Source organism: Triturus cristatus, chromosome 4_1 (genome assembly GCF_964204655.1).
Source record: "Triturus cristatus chromosome 4_1, aTriCri1.1, whole genome shotgun sequence".
Taxonomy (NCBI): Eukaryota; Metazoa; Chordata; class Amphibia; order Caudata; family Salamandridae; genus Triturus; species Triturus cristatus.
Window position 1 is genome coordinate 1,121,338,475 of NC_140585.1, and position 20,391 is coordinate 1,121,358,865.

Genomic DNA, 20,391 nt, shown 5'->3' on the forward strand with positions numbered 1-20,391 from the left:
ATCGCCTCCTTCTCACAGGTACACTGATATTTGCAGTTAGATAGAAGGCTGGTGCTCCAGGCACAGGACAAGTGTTCAATGCTTCCTGAGCGAGGGACGCTCACCCAGCTGGGAGACTACTACAATGCAAACATTAGCAGACCCACCATTTTGCTTCACAATGAACCCAGGCTCCACTGATCAGTAACTCTTCCTGAGGTCAAAGATACCTTTGATGTGCACATTGGATGCTCTGCTCCCCTTCCTCCAGTGTGTGTGTGTGTGTGTGTGTTCCTACCCCAGCCCTCAGAGCTTTCAGCAGTCTCCTGTTTGATGAAAGTAGTCCTTACCTCCACAAGCCTTTGCAGTTCCTCGGCTTCCAAAATAGAACCCACAGGCCCCCATATTATGTACCAAGCACAGGCACACATGAAACACAGTATGTACACGAAAGCAACGCGCTGCTCGGTGCAACATACAGTCATAATGTAGGCCAAGTGCGAGTTCAGTACACATAAACAGCAGTGGAAGTTTACATGAGTGGGCCATCAGGGTCCACTCTGGTGACACAGGTAAAACGTCCTGCTCACACTACCGACTCTTATGAAACACAAAACTGTATGCTGCCACGACCGCACTCATGTCACTTAACCCCTGGCTAGGGCAGTAGTCCTCTATCACTATGATGGTAGCAAAGGGTGCATGTTCCCTGGTCTAACATGAGCACATTATCGACAGTCCATGATCCATGTTCTCCCATGACCAAAAATCAGTACCAGGGGTCGAGATATCCATGCAACTCTGGCACTAATGGCAAGGGTGTACATCTGTCACCATGCTTTACACTTTTCCGCCCCAATAGTTGTATGTCAAAACATCGTATATACAAATATTAACCTGGAACAATATTGGGTCGGTAAGTATACTTAGAGGAGTACAGACTTACTATTTGTCAAGAATTCCTGTCATACGAGGGGAGGAAAACGGTAACCAGCGAAAACGGACTACATCTCCCAGGATGCTTAGCGGTTGAGAGGTTATGTAAACAGGAGAGCTGTTACATAACTCAAGGGAAACACGCCCTTATGTAAACAGGAGAGCTGTTACATAACTCAAGGGAAACACGCCCTTATGTAAACAGGAGAGCTGTTACATAACTCAAGGGAAACACGCCCTTATGTAAACAGGAGAGCTGTTACATAACTCAAGGAAAACACGCCCTATAAAGGGAGGAACCGGGAGGTACAAGACTGTCGGATATTGTGTTTACACCGACGTACCTGCTTCGTGTAGAGCAGTGTTCCGGAGTGGTGCTCCAGTAAGGCAAGAACGGAGGTAGGTCGAGTCGTTACTCCCTGGGCCGTGTCTTGCCCCATCGTCACCTGTGAAGGACCCGGAAGCTCTACCGGTCAACCATTGAGCTTCGCTTTTTGACTCGGCTGAGTCCAAGCGCAGTGGCGCTTTTGCTGGTTGGAGTCGTAACTCCCAGCCCGACCAGAGACACAGGGACTGCCAGCTGTAACGCACACCAGGAGGTGTTTGCCGCGTTACAGACTCGGAAGTCCACAGGATCGATCGAGCGGCTGCTCTCGGTTCAGTCTTCTTGCTTGTGATTGGGGTATCGGTGACGCATCACCAGGAGGTGACTCCGCGTCCCGGTGCAGTCTGAGGAAGAGGTTGAGCGGCTGCTCCCTTCAGGTAGAGACCCCGGCTGGGTGTTTCCCTGACTCCTCGATTCTCCCCAACACTCTTCGTGCCCCTCACAGCCTACCGATTGGCATTGTCGGCCATTTCATTTCTGCCCTCTGTTGGCATACGCCGGGATCGGCGTATATGCAGAGGACGGTTAGGATCATCCGTGCTGTGGGCTGGTAACGTACTTAGCCTGGAGGATTCCAGTGACTATAACTTTTGTTTGTTCTTTGTATTTTATTTGCCTTCATTAAAAGAACTAACCCTTCACAAGTGGTTGCGTCCTCATTGTCGTGTCTGTTAAACGATCCTGAGACGTTCAGGGCGTTACAAAATATCCGACCTTAATAACACTAACTGTCTCCCGGTCGATAACAGACATGGCAACACTTGATGATGTGCTGGCTGCTTTAGCGGCCATGCAAGTTGAAGTGGCTGCCTCTAGGCAAGAAACAGCCGATGTAAAAGCCAGACTGGATGCTATCCAATTGGACCCGCTCACGCCCAGCACCTCCCTCACGAACCAGACCCCTGTGGTAGTAGTGGAAATGCCGGTAGCCATCCCCTTGGCAACACCAGAGAGGTACAGTGGGGATCCTAACACAGTGCAGGTATTCCTCACACAAGTGGCGCTACATTTATCGTGCAAACCAAAGGCGTTCCCCACGAGTCAGGCTCGTGTGGCTTTCCTTATATCCTATTTGGCTGGAAACGCGGCACAATGGGCCGTACCTCTGGTGAGCAGGGACGACCCCCTCTTATGTGATTGGGGTGCTTTTCGCGAGGAATTCCTGAAGGTATTCGACAGAAGGGCTGACTCGTACACGGCGGACCGTGAAATGCTTGAGTTGAGACAGGGATCCAACGACCTGGTGCAGTATCTCAACGCGTTCCGAAGGCTGGTTGCGGAAACCAAGTGGCCTGTTGCTAAACAGACGGCGCTCTTCCATCAAGGGCTGTGCGATGAGCTCAAGGACGCCGTGGCTCATATTGACCCTCAACCCAAGACATGTGAGGGCCTTATCAACCTGGTATTACGGCTGGAACATAGGCTTAGTGAAAGAAAGGGGGATCATGGGAGAAAAGGAAAATCCCTTCCATCCTATGTGACGGTGGGAAGTCCTGAAACTTCCACCGCATCCAAGGGAGAACCCATGGACATCGGCGCAATACGAGCGAGCCTCAGAGCCACGGAGAAAGAGTCACGCCGTAAACAAGGATTGTGCCTATATTGTGGCAAAAAAGGCCACTACGTACGTGAATGCCCTGCCAAACCGAAGACGTCACGTTATCGGGCCAACCGGTCGGTAACAGCCGTGGTGGACATACCGGCGGAAAACTAGAGGACTCCAAGACCAGAGAAGGGGCATCTCGGAGTCACTCATCCATCCCTTCACTTTCCAACTCGGTCACTAAGGGACAACGACACCTGTTTATCACGGTGCACGTGGGAGTGCATGACCAGTGGATACCCGTTGTGGCCATGGTGGATTCAGGGGCCACTGGCATGTTTATGGACCACAACGAGGCATGCAGGCTAGGGCTAGTGCTTCTTCCCAAAGCAGTACCCGAAGACGTCTATGCGGTAGACGGAAGGCGATTGGTGACGGGGCCCATCGGACAGCACACGGGGGTCCTTCCGATGAGATATGGGAGGAACCATTTGGAACAAATCGATTTTAACATCATCCGAGCGCCCCAATATGGCGTCATATTGGGATTGCCGTGGCTACAGAAACACAACCCCTTTGTGGATTGGCCCACACATCGCATCGAAATGACGTCACCGTATTGCATCCTGCATTGTGGAATAAGAACGGAATCCCTTGACGCAGATGAGAGCGGGAGTCAGACGGTGGCTACAGCGGCAGAAAAAGATGTGGCTCTCCCCCAGGCTTATCACAGTTTTGAGGATGTATTTGATGAGGTGAAGGCGGAAGTGCTACCACCACATAGACAGTTTGACTGCCAGATCGACCTGGTGCCAGGGGCCAGCGTTCCCAGCGGCAGGCTGTATGCCCTGACGGAGCCTGAAAACGTGCATCTCCGGGGGTACCTGGATAAACTCCTCAAGCTAGGATTCATCCGCCCGTCCAAGTCTCCGGCCGCCTCGCCACTCTTCTTCATCCCGAAGGCTAATGGGGAGCTGAGAGCCTGTGTGGACTTTAGGGCATTGAATGCGATAACCATAAAAAATCGGTACCCCTTGCCTCTCATCAGTGTACTTCTGGAACAGGTCAAGAAAGCTCGTATCTACACCAAGTTGGATTTGAAAGGGGCATACCATCTGGTGCGCATGAGGGACGGAGACGAGTGGAAGACCGCCTTTAAGACCAGGTTCGGCCTTTTTGAGTACCTCGTCATGCCGTTCGGTCTGTGCAACGCCCCGGCAGCCTTTCAGTACTTTTTGAATGAGGTATTCAGAGAGGAGTTGGATATCTACGTGGTCGTATATATCGACGACATCCTCATCTATTCGTCCAGTGTGGAGGAGCACGTACACCACGTCAAAGCTGTGCTCCAAAAGCTGAGGGAAAACATGCTGTTTTGTAAACTCAGCAAGTGTGACTTCCACGTCACATCCGTGGAATTCCTCGGAGTGATGCTGAGTCCAGAGGGACAGGAGATGGCAGAACGAAAGATCAAGGCGGTGAAAGAATGGCCGGTGCCCCAAAGCGTGAAGGACGTCCAAAGTTTCATTGGCTTCGCCAACTTTTACAGGCGGTTTATAGATGGATTTTCAGGAGTGGTGGCCCCAATCACACAGCTACTGAGGAAGTCCAAGGAGTTTGTCTGGTCCCCTGAAGCGAACAAAGCCTTTGAGGCCCTGAAAAGCGCCTTTGGTAAGGCGCCGGTGTTGGCTCACCCCGATCCGGATCTCCCCTACGTGGTGGAAGCGGACGCGTCGGATGTGGCGCTGGGGGCTATCTTGTCCCAACGCAACCACGACACAGGGGTGCTTCATCCCGTTGCGTACATGTCCCGCAAACTCAACGACGCCGAACGCAACTACCATATTGCGGAGAAGGAGCTTCTCGCAATCAAGGACGCCTTCACCGAATGGAGGCATTGGTTGATGGGGGCAAGACATGTGGTATCGGTGTACACGGACCATCGGAACCTACAGTTCATGACGGCCACTAGACACCTTTCTCCCAGGCAGCTACGGTGGATGATCTTCTTTGCGGGGTTCAACTTCCGCATCACATATCGGCCGGGGACGGAAAACCGGAAGGCGGACGCCCTGTCCCGTCAATCTGCAGTTAAGGAACCATTGCCTGCGACCGAGCGTTCCATCATTTCCCCGAGGATGGTATTGGGGGTTATCCAACCGGATACTTTCCTGAGGGGAATAAAGAGAGGGATCAGGTCATTCGCATGGCGGAGGTGGCTCCTCAGTCACAGAGAATGGCAGCTGAAGGACGGGATACCCCTGAAGGGCAGGTGCCTATTGATACCCACGCCTAGGCTAAGGAAACAAGCATTCATCTGGTGCCATGACTCTCCATGTGCAGGTCATTTGGGCTTTGAAAAAACGGTGGCTAGCATGGGACAGCATTTCTGGTGGCCAACCATGAGAGTGGATGTCAGGAGGTGGGGACAGGAGTGTCCTACGTGTGCTACCATGAAGGCCGACCATGGCCGAACCCAAGGGCTCTTACATCCACTTCCGACCCCGGATAGACCATGGGATAGCATATCACTGGACTTCGTGGTGGGCCTACCGGTAGACCAGGGGATGACGGCAATACTGGTGGTGGTGGATTACTTGACGAAAATGGGGCACTTCATCCCCTGCAAGAGAGTCCCTACGGCCGGGGAATTGGCGTCACTACTCCTAAAGAATGTGGTACGACTGCATGGATTACCTGGGGTGATCGTGTCGGACCGGGGGTCGCAGTTTACTGCGCAATTCTGGAAGACTTGGTGCACTGCGCTGCATGTTAAGACCGCCCTGTCCACCAGCTACCACCCTCAACCGGACGGCCAAACCGAGCGCCTGAACCAAACGCTCAAACAGTATCTGCGATGTTTTGTGGACCAGGGCAGGGAAGAATGGGTCGACTTGCTATGGGTTGCAGAGATAGCCTATAACAACGCCACTCACAGCTCCACACAGTCATCTCCGTTCTATAGCAACTATGGCCAACATCCCAGGTTCTTGCCATTTCTACATCCGTTCAGAGAGGACAGGATTCCCGCCACAGCGGACAGGGTGGCACACATAAAAGACACGTTGATGCGCTCAAGGGCTGTCCTAATAGAGGCCAAGAGAAGATACAAGGCTGCGGCAGATAGGAAGAGAAGGCCCGGGCCACTGTACCGCACTGGAGACTACGTCTGGATATCCACAAGAAACATGAGGTTTCGAAAGAACAGTGTGTTCCATCCCAAGTACATGGGCCCCTATCGTATTACCAAGTGTATGGGTCCCGTGAACGTGAAGGTGTGCTTGCCCCAGTCATTGCGGATACACCCTGTCTTTCATGTATCATTGCTCAAACCAGCACCCTCCAAGCCGTCTGGGACACCTAGGCCGGTATGCGTGGAGTCGGAGGTGGAGTATGAAGTGTCGGGCATACGGGCGTCCAAATGGCGCAGGGGGAAGCTGTGGTACCTGGTTGCGTGGAAAGGCTATGGCCCGGAGGAGCATTCATGGGAACCGGCTGAAGGGGTTCATGCTCCGCGCTTGGTCTCCTTGTTCCATCGGCGTTTTCCTGCCAGCGCTGGACCCGTGGGGAGCCGCTGAGAGGGAGGATGTACTGTCAATAATTCCTGTCATACGAGGGGAGGAAAACGGTAACCAGCGAAAACGGACTACATCTCCCAGGATGCTTAGCGGTTGAGAGGTTATGTAAACAGGAGAGCTGTTACATAACTCAAGGGAAACACGCCCTTATGTAAACAGGAGAGCTGTTACATAACTCAAGGGAAACACGCCCTTATGTAAACAGGAGAGCTGTTACATAACTCAAGGGAAACACGCCCTTATGTAAACAGGAGAGCTGTTACATAACTCAAGGGAAACACGCCCTTATGTAAACAGGAGAGCTGTTACATAACTCAAGGAAAACACGCCCTATAAAGGGAGGAACCGGGAGGTACAAGACTGTCGGATATTGTGTTTACACCGACGTACCTGCTTCGTGTAGAGCAGTGTTCCGGAGTGGTGCTCCAGTAAGGCAAGAACGGAGGTAGGTCGAGTCGTTACTCCCTGGGCCGTGTCTTGCCCCATCGTCACCTGTGAAGGACCCGGAAGCTCTACCGGTCAACCATTGAGCTTCGCTTTTTGACTCGGCTGAGTCCAAGCGCAGTGGCGCTTTTGCTGGTTGGAGTCGTAACTCCCAGCCCGACCAGAGACACAGGGACTGCCAGCTGTAACGCACACCAGGAGGTGTTTGCCGCGTTACAGACTCGGAAGTCCACAGGATCGATCGAGCGGCTGCTCTCGGTTCAGTCTTCTTGCTTGTGATTGGGGTATCGGTGACGCATCACCAGGAGGTGACTCCGCGTCCCGGTGCAGTCTGAGGAAGAGGTTGAGCGGCTGCTCCCTTCAGGTAGAGACCCCGGCTGGGTGTTTCCCTGACTCCTCGATTCTCCCCAACACTCTTCGTGCCCCTCACAGCCTACCGATTGGCATTGTCGGCCATTTCATTTCTGCCCTCTGTTGGCATACGCCGGGATCGGCGTATATGCAGAGGACGGTTAGGACCATCCGTGCTGTGGGCTGGTAACGTACTTAGCCTGGAGGATTCCAGTGACTATAACTTTTGTTTGTTCTTTGTATTTTATTTGCCTTCATTAAAAGAACTAACCCTTCACAAGTGGTTGCGTCCTCATTGTCGTGTCTGTTAAACGATCCTGAGACGTTCAGGGCGTTACACTATTCTAACTCCACATCTTCTCAATGAAATTGTTCAAGTCAATATCTTGCAGTCATTACTGTTACAGGTAGTTATTAAAAAGGTGTTATTGTGGTACAACACCTTCCTCAGGGCCTGCGCTAAAGACAGAAAAGCTATGAAGGTCTTAACCCCTCATTCTGGTTACTTCATCTTGTGCGATGTGCATTGCGCTCCTAAAAGGGATCCCATCCATAATACACATGAATTCCACGCATAACACACATAACACAGCCAAGGGACAGACATTCAGGAGAGTGAAGGGGCCCATACACGAAGGGCTAAGCAGATTTTAAACAGATCTTTAAAGTAAAGTTGGTAGTTGCCTCTTTATAGGGACTGCCTAGAATATCAATCAGCAGCTAAAATTTTGAATGACCTACTGTGGGTTTGGCCACACTTTTGGTGTGCCTCCAGGTCGGCAGGTTGGTTCAGCAACAAATCAATGTCGAGCACTTCCATTGGGCTTAAAGATGTCAGGGACACTGGGGGAATCCAGGGCCAGCTAGAAAAAGTAAACAGAAATGTAGGAAGGAGCTCTAATCACAACAACGAGAGTACTATTGTCCTTATTACCACCAGCCTCTTCCAAGAGGTCAATAACGTGCCATAGCTTTTCATACAGTTAGTCTGCAAATAAATGATGAACCATTTCCAAGTCCTCTATGATCTGCAATTAGTGAGTAAGGAATGCTTAATATGAGCTGGTGCTTTCCGGTGCTCAGCACTGGCACTTAATTGGTTTCTGGTGCTCGGCACCGGCACCTTATTGTCAACACTATACTTAGAACAGTCCACCACATGGTGGAGCTGCTCATATAATTTAGAGATGAGCAGAACAACGGTTGTTTAGGAATACAATATACATTAAAATAGTGCTAATACCTACCACCCCAGCCATTCCATTAGATTTACATGCCAAAGAGATGGTTAGTAGTTGCTATGGCAGCGATGATAAGGGTGATGGGTAGTGCAAGCTGCAGTGGCCTCCTGGTCAGAGCCCTGGCACTTAATATTTAGCAAATTAAGCACTGGATCCCTATTAGTAATATAAAAGATATAAAAGATCACAAAGGCGAGAGCTCTCCTTGACGCCCTGCTCTTTTGCTGGAACTCTCTGCCTAACACCACCTGCACGCTTTTTCATTCATATTCTGTCTCAAAAGATAAGGTCTCCATCTTTTCTAATCAACACAGCCTGATAGATGTTTCATTTGATGACATCCCGGCCCAGCTATTTAGAGTGCATGACGCCTTTTTGTAGCATTAATGGAGGAGCTGGCAAACATATCTTATTCACAGGGTGACATGCCTTGTTTCTCCTCCTAAAGATAACAAGCCACATCTCGATGGATCCAAGTAATTAGGGGCCATGGCAGGTCTTCCAGTATTCAGTTTGCTCCTTAAAAAAGTAGTTGTTAGCCAATTACAAACTATTTTTAGACAAACACTCTTGCCTTTCCGCTGTCACATCCAGTTTTCGACTCAGCCACACTAGTAAAACTGCCTTCCTTTACTTTCAAAATAATAGTTTAGCGTAAGTTGATGAAGGTGAGCAGAAGCTTTTGAGACAATGGATCATCGGATTCTCTTAAGCCCTAGCTTAGTTTGGGTATTTTTTGGCTAAGTGACAACAGATGGTAAAACTCAAAATATTCTTATCAATTAGAGGTAACTCCAACTGAGAAGTCTCCAGTGTCCTCTGCCCTTCTCTTCCAGGGGATACTCATCAATAGTCATAAGCACTGAAAACAAAGCAAGGGAAAACGTTGGACTTTAGAGGGGTTAGATTTACGATTTTCAATCCAGCCTAAATAACAGTAGGGAAAACGTTGGCCTTTGGAGTGGCTAATCCTACTATTCTCACATAAGCAAAAGCAGGGACATTGTTGGGCTTAGGAAGAGTTAAATATACATTTCCAACTCTTATTGATTATTAAACAAACATTTAACTAGCATAACATTATTAAAGTTTTTTTTCAATAAAAAAAATATTTACATTATCAATAAATAAAATAAATACAATTCAATGTAATTATACAAACATTATACTGCAAAACTGAACTAAAAAACCCCAAATACCTACTTTTAATATAAATACACTTTCCTCCCTGCTACCCAAACAAGGCTCATTAAAATGAAAATAAATTATAAACTAAACGATAATAATATTAACATAGCAATGAATTAAAACAAATAATATTAAAACCAATAAAAAGATATCAAATATATTTAACAACATTTATTATTAAATATGTATCAATAAATTAACATTTAATAAAATATTAAAATAATGTGCATACAGAATAATCCATTAAAAACTTATATAACCAATTAAATGTTTGATTGACATAAAAATAATTTATAAAAAATAAGCAATATTATAATTTAAATATCAGAATAACTTTATTTGGGTGCAAAATGTACTCATAAAAGTGAACAATCGAAAATAAAAACATAAAGTATATAAAATATTAATTTAAGTGACACCTGTACATTCAAAAACATATCAGGATGATGCGTTAATACATATTCATAACATAAACAATAATTAAAAAATACCCATTCATAACATGACGTTTGCTTATGTATGAGTTTACTCTACTGCTGTTATGATTAATAGACGTGTGTACTTCCTTCTGCTGTTATGTTACCTGTGCTTTTATGGATACACTACTATCCGAATAAAGATTTTGAAATTAAATGAAATTAAATGAAATTAAAAAATAATAATGTATTATTCTAATGAATTCCTACCCTGGTCTCTTACAAACCCAAAAACCTGCTACTAAATTATAAATTACTAATTAAATGCCCCCCAAAAAATTACACATTAAAAATCACAAACAAACCTAGAAACTTTTAAACAAACAGATTAATAATACTAACGCCTACAATTATTATAATACATGAATATGAAATTAATTTAAAAAAATATATTAATACAACTATATTAAAGTAAATGATATAAATATATATGAATAGATTATATAAACAATGCTTTCAAAAACAATATTATATACATTTAAAACGATATTCTTAACTTCTATAGTCTGTTGCTCAATATCTTTTGTGAAATTAGTTTTGACACAATATTTAAGTAATACAATATTTTTTCTTTGATATTTGAGCCTTTCACCATTGTATCAATATATTTACATAATCAATGAAAGAATTTACACTAGTGTTGTCTACTTTATTTACTAGTTGTTGCTCCCATAAAAAAATGAATGACAATGTTCCTATTAGTATCTCACATTTCCATCTGTGGCCAGTTGGTTCTTGGCAGCCTCGGTCATGCTACGTAGGTTTATCCAAAAACATTGTTGTCCACAATGTGGCTTTGATGTGGCATCACTCATCTATTTTAATGCTTTGTTGAGTGCTGTTTGTTAGATGTGAATGCTTTGCTTTGTAATCAATGGATGGATGATTAGTCTCTGGTGGATGATGGCGCTTGCCCAGTATCAGTGTATAATAGATCAATATGTTCTGGGTGCTCAAAGAGAGAAGGGTCATCCACCCTTCCCAATATTGATCCTTAGAGAACACACAATGTACAACAAAACCCGAGCACACCTGTACAATATAACATCAAGTGTCTAGCAACAAATGCACACTAATTTTCTTGATATTTCATATCATGGTCTTCTTTTTATTGAGCTTTGGTCATTCTAACGATGAGTGGTAGTGCCTTACTTATAATACCCAAGAGGCTATTTAAGGACTTGGCAGCTTCTGCATTGCATCATGATACTAAGGGTTACGCTCACACCAGTACAAAGCTTGTAGCTGACTAATATTTACTATATTCTAAACAAAATACAGGGCAACCCGGTGTCCCTAGGAGCCTGGGTAAATATACAATGAACCCTCAGGGGAAGCTAATTACCTACGCTTCCTAGGCAACAATAATGATATAATATTTATACACATACTTACATGCAAAGATATATGCAATAATTAAGCATTTAGGTTCATTGATGGTATCGCAACTGGAATATGTATGTCTGTGCAAAAGACACGTACAGTAGGTGCTCCAAGTGAACGATGCAGTGATAGCGATAAGTGAAAGCTTGTGAACAATGGTGCGCAGTGTTATATTAACCAACAGAATGTTGACTTAAAAAACATAAACTTTTGAGGAACCGCGACTCAAAATGACCATATAGGTTCCAAACTTAGAAAAACAACCATTTAAAGTCAACATATATATGCATACATTGACGTTTTGACCCCTGTATATGAACACTAGTCTCAGGGTCTTCATCAGGACCATACTGGTAGATACTTACAAATGTCAAAAAGCAGACGGTCAATAACCCTTGATCAACATTTACAAAGAGGGTTGGCCAGATAATGCATAAACTAATACATACTTACCTCACAAAGAAGGTCAAGTATATAGGTTTCTTGATATTTAAATATAGTTAAGCAGATCTGCAAACAACAGATACATAAACAAATGATTACCTCCATGAAACAAATTACGAAGGTATTTCAGGTATAAGGAAGAAAATCCCCTTTTGCCACTGCAGTGTTAAAAAGGAGGAAAACAAAAATCGTTTAGCCCTGATAGTGCCCCTGCCAGATCTGATTAGCACATTTAAAGTTACTTTGCAAAAACATTAATATTATAATGCCACAAAACGGGAATAGTAGTCTTTCCAGAGTATCAGAAAAGTCTAAAGGAAAGAAAAGAAAGTACAGGCAAGGACTCAAAATGTTCAAAAACGGCACAAAAGGGCTCACTCGCCGATCCAATATAACCAATGAAAGGTTCCTTGAGAGTCGGAATCTGCATAGAATAAGCATACATGGATTTGTAAGCCAACTGGAAAGATTACAAATCCTAAACAATTATTATGATGCCGTCAAGTGGACACAAGTACTTACTCTTGCGCTGCAGCTGTCTTGCGCTGTATCTCAGGACCCAGTCATGGAATGGCTGCACGCGCTCTCCTATAAATAGTCTGTGCTACAGGTAGTGTGCATGTGCCGGCCGTCACTGAAAAAGTAGTTACGCTTCCCAAAAATCAATAAACACATGGGACTGTTACTGAAAAAAAGCAGGCATGTAACCTTGAATAAATATACAAAAGTGAACTCTTAGAAATTCTTTCATAGTTCTAGGTAACAAACAAACTACTATAGAAAGAGAAAAAATACTCCCTACAGGTAACCAGATGCTAGAAGTGCAAGGCATAAATGATTGGCCTACAATATTTCAAGGAAAGACGGGCAATCACATTGGACTGCATGACATGCTAGATTCGAAAAAATACGAAGAAAATGGGAACAAATGGCACAATCAAACAAATAATAATAGAGAGTGAGCTCAAAAGGCTTATCGTAAAATAAACTGCAATGGAAAGAGTACACTCCACAAGCATAGATTGGTATAGAAGATGTCTTGAGGATAATGCAGCATTTGAAGAACACTTGGTTTCTGACTAAACCAATCTGACATCATTTTAAAATTATGGCATACAGACATCATTGTAAAGAATGTACAATAACTAGGATGGCCAATTGAAAAAGTTCATGTTCATCAGAAGAGTGCCGCCTGTCGCTAATCCTCCAGTGAATTGAGTCCCTTAGACATGGGGTCAACGCGGTCAATCCATTTGAGTTTCCTTTTCATCAGTATATGTATTGTGCTTCCTCCTCTGGGATCTGAAGTTATCTGTTCAATCACCTGCCAACGATGTCCTCTGTGGTGTGGTGTGGGTAGTTGTTGAAAATGTTCCACCGAGCGTGCTCCTGTAAAATTATACATGATGCAACTCCTATGTTGTAAAACAAAACTCTTAACTTTCTGAGTGGTTTGACCTATATAGATCATATCGCAGGGACACCAAATAGCATAAACCACAATTTAAGAAATACAATTGGTCAGGGATCTCAAATTCATCTTAGTGTCACCGTGTACAAACAGTTTGGTATATTTGCAATATTTTTGAGCTGCACAATTGCCAAACTTATAGTGTCACACTGTGCGGGGTAGACCCCATTGTGAGGTAAGAGTAGGGGTAGAGGGTTTTGATAGGGCTGTTCTTACAACTAGGTCTTTAATGTTGGAGCCTCTGCTGAAAGAGAACATGGGTTTTTCTTATTGTGGCATTAGGAGTTTGATTAGGTCCCAGTGTTTATGGACAATGGCTTAACCTCATTGCTTGCCGTTCTGAATGTATTAACAAATATCATGCAGTAAGCAGAATCATCTCTTACACGGGGCACCAGAAGTTCCTCCCGGGGGTTGTACCAGGCTCTTTTGAGTGCCTACTTTATAAGCCTTTTATGATAACCTCTTTTGAACAATATCAAAGTTCCTGATTCATTGAAGTAGTCAATTATTTAGAGCAGTTTTGCCTGAAGAAATTGCCCAAATGGAAGATTATCTCTCACGTTTCTCGGATGGTGACCATGGTACTGGAGAAGAGAATTTCTCTTGGAAGGTTCCCTAAAAAGAGATGTGAACAATTTGCCATTATCTGATAGAATCTTGAGATCGAGGAAGACAATCTCATGTGGATCATGCAAAATAGTGAATTGACTATCACTAGACTGTGTGTTAATCCAAGAGTGGAATTCAACAAGTCTGGTATGAGGTCCCATCCAGACCATGAATACTTCATTGATGTATATAGTCCATACAATTATGTCGTCATAGTAAGGATTGTTGGTGAAAATGTGCTGTTCCTCGTAGTCTGTCATCAAAAGATTAACCAGATCAGGCGCAAATCCAGCCCCCATAGCTACATCTTTACTGTGGAAGTAGAAGTTATTCCCAAATTGGAAATAATTTCTACTTAGAGCTACCTCTGTGAGAGCCAATATGAACTGAGTGGGGACCTGACAGAGATGTGTCCTACCGTCCAGGGCTTGGCAGTTCGGGCTGGACTATTCCCATGAGAAGCAGGGTCAAGCTTGATTTGAATATGGCTGGGTCCAAACTTAGGTGGCATGGTGAGCAAAAGAACAATGGGTTGTAGTGCTACCCCGAGCTATTGCCAGTGGTTATACTTATTGCAGGCAGCCTCCCATTGCCTTTTGTGTGTTTAATATCAGGGAAATCAACAGAAAAAATGACCGACCTAGCCACAGAAAAGGCCCACAAACTACCAGAAAAACAGGCTCTCACACTGATCTGTCAGACCAGTCCATCGGGCACTGCCTGATTGCGGTTAGGTCAGTCCGACCCTGTGGGTGCCAAACATTATCGTTATCTTCAAGCCATATTGTTTACCGACAACAATTTCAAGAGGGTATTCCAAGCACCAGGTAAGAACCTTTAAAGAGCAAACCCAATGCTGAAATTACTTGTTGACATTCAAAATTAGAGAGCGGGTGGGGGGGAAACTCCCAAAATTCATACTTTTAGCAAGACCAATTAGCAGTGCCGCATCAGCAACGGCACTTTTCATAAGCACCAGTTAAGGACACATTTATTTATGGTAGGCAGGGTGAGATTACGTTATTTGCTCAGAATCACAGGATGTTGAGCCAGCGCTGAGACTCGAGCCTGGTTCCCCAGCTCCAAAGCCGGCAGCTCTGGCCATTACACCACATCCTCTCCCCACTTTCATGGTTAGTAGTTGGCTCTGTTTTAGGCGGCGCTAACAGGAGAAATGTGGCTGCCCTGGTGCCCGCAGGGTGCCCTAGAAGGGCGGGCCTCTAGTGCCAGCAAGGCACCAGCCCACCCCCCCTTCTTCTAAGTATGGGGACCCCTCGGGGAGGAGTCCCCCTACTCTGGCAGCCAGGGGGGGGGGTATATAGGCCTCCTCCACCCTCTGTCCTTCCTCTTTTGCTTCCTGGTGAGAGCCCTGGCACTTTTTTTTACACATTAAACACTACGGATTAGAGCGTTTTTTTAAACATGGAACTAAAAAGGAAGAAATGTAAGAAAGTGCACAATGATTTCCATTGGTGGTTCATCACAGTAGACATTTACATTTGTCTTCCACCCTACAAATGTTCAGTTCTAAAGGAGTCGATAAAACAGCTTTCAGTAATGAGTGAGCGGGTCATGCATTGCTTGGTACTGCCGAGTATTTTTCCAGGCCTGTTTCAGACTTGAAAGGCTATTATGATTTTACGCTCGGTTTGCTTGTTTCTACTCAATTGCGCTCCTTAGCTTTCATGCTAGTTAACTTCTCTCGTACGAGTTTAATATTTGAAACCGTTGGAACTTCTCTTGGTTCATTTCTACTCCATTTCATCCGCGGAATGTGTGATGCGAATAAGTGACACAAAAACTCACGAATCAAACAGTGATAAATGTAGCTTTAGGACGAGAGACGACGGAGAGGAGTTCGAGCCCCGGCCTCACCTCAACATCGATTGATTTTGACAAAACGGAGAAAAAAATGTGTAATGCAATCTGTAGGGCATGAAAAGAGATCTAATCCCTTGGACTGGGTTTGCGTTGTATAAAAACTGGAAAAAATTAGCTAGACACACAAACTAAGCTCCCTACTCACAAGCAATGTAAGGTGATATAATTAAAAGCTCTTTAAAAAAAATTGCCAATGATATTTCTATAGCTCATATACGACCCTAAATTGTATAAGCTCCTGTTGTTTATATTCCAAGTCATGGTTTTACAACTACCTGCTAAATTATATGAAAATCATAAAACAGTGCTGTTTGCTTGAGGGTTCAGTGTACATGTCTAAATCTGCATGCTCCAGTTATATTTGGCATAATATGTGCAACATTAGTCATTGATTTGACTGCTGTTCTATTAAAATCATTAATGTATACATTATTTAGTAGAGCTGGCAAAGGGAATTATTTGTGTACCCCATGCAAGTAGTTAAATACATCTGCTTCATATTCTGATTGATAATATTGCATAACTGGGAATTTCAGGCGTTGCCAGTTTTATTTCATAAACATAAGAGAGAGAGAGAGAGAGGGAGAGAGAGAGAGAGAGAGAGAGAGAGAGAGAGAGAGAGAGAGAGAGAGAGAGAGAGTATGCTTGAGTGTTGGAACAGGAGTATGCAGGCACTAAAGTGGTCAGGGAATTCAGAACAGTGACTTCTTGTCGTAAATGTAATGAAAGACAACGTTCATGATCATTATAGGATCGCAATCACAACAATGATTGCTAACATCATAAGAAGCCTGAGCAGACGAGAGATAGTGATTGAACCCAATACTCATGCCATTAGGGTTACTTGTAATCTCAAGCATGTTCTTGCATAAATCGTATTTGCAAGATGGAGGATACGCACTGCCTATGATGCACAACGTTTGTGGCCACAGGAGCAACTCCTGGGACTAATTTGTATGTGGTGGGGCAGAGACACCAGTGCATTATGGGTATGGGATCAGCCTGCCACTGTCCAGAAGTGGGAACATCTAATACACCGTGTCTTGCATGCATTAGGCAAGCCTTCTGCCCAACTTCCAAGAACAGGACATATAAACTAGAGTCTCCCTCCATTGGCTGCATTTCACTATATCGTGGTTGACAATATCGACCTAAACAAATATTGATCTACTACATTGTCAAAGTAAGTATATATTTACTATTCTTAACCCAACATCCACTTAATTAGACTAACCTTGCGATGCAGTGGTTCAGTGGATGCAATATTTTTGTCATGTGATATATTACATAGAATATAGTGAGGATTTACCCCTCCAGCTAATTGAAGACTCTCACCTTGAACAGACCTTTATAGGACGTTATGACCTACCTGTTTCCTCCAGGCTAGGACTAAGCCTGGTGTCCTGATAATGTTACCTCTGATCGGCAGACAACCTCCTTGTTCTCACTTTTGCTCTTTTTACATTTTGTGTAACCCCTCGCCTTGCTGTTTCCTAGCACCTACTTGCTTGCTTCAGGCATGGTGCAGGCCGGCGACCCATCACCACTCTCGAAGCCTGGGTACTGGCACAAGTGATACTGAGCCACACATGGAGGGTTCTCTGTCTGACCGTGCAGCAGTCCAGCACCATGTTTGGTTTGCTCGCTAGCGGATTCAGATCTCGAAGAACATTCTGAGTGGTGCTGGAGTAAACCCTTTGTGCTTGTCCTAATTCCGCCTGAGGATCAGAACCCTCTCTGGCCTCTTCATTATCAAAATGTGTCCTTTCCATGTGTGTTCCCATTGACTCTGTGTCACTAGCACCTTTGGATCATGAAAGAGCCAAAATTATTGGAATGTGAAAATATAACCTGAGAGGCTAAACCTGTTTCCTGAGGGAATAAATCTTGAATGCCAACACTGAGAACATTGATATTCACAGAGTAATAGCTTGTTGTACTGCCTTCAGGTTGCATTGCTTATAGTGGTTTTGATATTCATTTTAATAGTGATCGTGATCGGGTGGTGAGCAGTGTTACTGTAAGTGCTGTAAGATATTATTGGACAATTTGGGTGATCCGTTCCCCTACCATGGGATAACATTGTATCTTATGAGAATGGATAATACCAACAACGCAGTGATTGGCATCAGTGTAATAGCAAATAGGAGAATGTTTTTCACTTGTTACTTTTCAATTGTTTTTGGTACTGTGTTTTGTGAACTTTACTGTTACGAAAATGTTTGCTTTTAGCGAATACTTAATCATTCTAACTGGGTTTTTCCATCTTCAATGAGATTGTAGAAACTGTACCTCACTGTATCTAGTTCCAAACTTCCCCAGCCCTCCTTAGAGATAGGCGTCGATGTATTAATTGTCCAACTTACCCATCAGAGTCCGAGGCGCTTTGGAGGCCAACTTTGCCTCTCAGGCCCAAGTAATCGATGTGTGGTTAGTACATATTACCTACATGTTTACCTTTGATACTGCTTAGTGACTCGGGAAATCAGTCAGTGCAGTCCTCATGTTATGTTATGTTATAATATTTTTAAAGCGCAAACTTCTACCCGAAGGTGTCCTGGCACTATCTACCAAACCTCCCAAAGAGACTCACATATGAGGCCACGGATTAAACGCCAAATAGCCAGGTTTTTAAGGCTTTCCTGAATGCCAGTAGATCCGTACTATTTCTAAGCTGGAATGGGAGGGCGTTCCAAGCTTTGACTGCCTCTACCAAAAAACTCCTACCTCCCAAGCTGGTGTTTTTAGAGATAGGGACTGTTACCAATTTTGCTCCCAGAGAGCGGAGTGGTCTATTGGGGACATACCACTGAAACTGCTGCTTCAGATGCTCTGGACCGGTCCCGTGAAGAGCTTTAAAAACAGTACAGAGTGATTTAAACTGCACCCGTTTCTTAATGGGTAACCAGTGAAGTCTTCATGAATACCTTCATGAACACACGCATGCTTACCCCATGCACCTCAGGACATGAAGACAGATTGGGCAGATTTTAACTTGAAGTTGCAGTAGGCAGTCACCCCAATCGAATTTCAAGAAAAAAGCATGTACCTCTAAGACAATCAAATGCCAGCACCAGTTCGGATCATGGCTTGTGCATGGGGACAGGTCGGCCATCTTGAAAGGAATTTCACATTCTATGAAACTCCATCTTCAGCAGGGTCAGTTACTCTGCTGGCTAGCAACATTCAAATCACTGTGAAGTACCACTCCATGTACATGTGGTATGAGTCTGTGGAGCAGGAAACTATCAACGGTTTGTCAGAAACCATGAAATTAGTAGCAGGGCCATATGGAAGTACGGCACCAGGCACCTCTGACCCTACGGTACTGCACTACATTAGCAGTGTCATCTGCACAATGTGTTACTGCACACTGGCACAGAAGTACCTCCATACACTGATGTTTCTTGGAGTCCAGTTGACTTACCATTGTTTACATACAGTGATCCAGCTGTGTAATATTGTAGATGATGGGTACTGGCAGCTTGAATATATTAACCACCATCTGAAATAAAACATTTTATCTATCTCCTTGACTTATCATTTTTTGTGAATATTTTGCGCATGAAACACTGTATAACCCATTAATTTGTCATGGTTTGTATTTTTTTTCCAGGTAGTAAAGTCAAACGTTCACAAAGGTGGATCTTTCATGAAAACGAGCTCGTTAATGTACGATAAAGCCAAGAAGTACTTCAACAGCCACCGGAGACTCCCGTCACTTCCGGACTCTGCGTCCAATGCCACGTTGTCCTATCACGTGGCGGGGCCTGTGAACCAGGAGTACTCTGAGATCCTACTCAGCAGGATGTGCGCAAGGAGCGGGTCCGTCACCAACATGGCGGCTACAAAGGATGTCTGGTGAAGCTCGAGAATGATTTTGGTACACACAAACCTTCCTAGCTGCACACTTGCATCAAGAGCATGACGCCGCCTTTCGATCTAGACACGGGGTGGCGTACAAAAGCACAATGCAGACTTCAGACATTTCCAAATACTAAGGTAGTTGCAGTCGCAGCTATGAAGAATATAATTGTTAATGGGAATGCAAACTTAAAGTCTTACAATGCCTGTTCAGCGTGTGTTAAGAGGAGGTGAAGGGGCCATTTACTGCCTCACGTGGTTTTGTCCCTGGAGGAGGGAGTAAGAAAAAGACTCCTTCCTGTAGGGCTGGCATGGTCAGTGGTGGTTGGTGAACTTTCAAACTGGTGGACCACAAATGGTGTCTCCCAACAGGCGTGGCAGGTGAAATATGAAAGTAGTGAAGTTCCAATTACCTGCCTGGATTGCACTGAGAGAGTCGGAGCTCCTCCTGGGATCTTTGGAGGTTCAGTCCTACAAAAATGTTTTGGGGCCAAACGGTACATTTTTTAGCATAGTTTGCACAGAAATTGTTTGTAAAAACCAATGAATGTGAATTGGCGGAATTATATTTTTCAATGCATTCATGATGTCCCCTACAAGGAAGCTTGACCTTCC

At 44.6% G+C, this 20,391-nt stretch overlaps 1 protein-coding gene across 1 annotated transcript in view; it reads left to right on the forward strand.

The window, feature by feature from the left end:
• CPED1 (cadherin like and PC-esterase domain containing 1) overlaps window positions 1-19,957 on the forward strand; it is a 269,952-nt gene extending 249,995 nt beyond the window's left edge. Inside the window, 2 exon segments of the mRNA XM_085654157.1 lie at window positions 19,529-19,766; window positions 19,769-19,957. Of these exon segments, the coding sequence (XP_085510283.1) occupies window positions 19,529-19,766; window positions 19,769-19,815 (285 nt within the window). The 3' untranslated portion in view covers window positions 19,816-19,957.
• The last annotated feature ends 434 nt before the right edge of the window (window positions 19,958-20,391 follow it).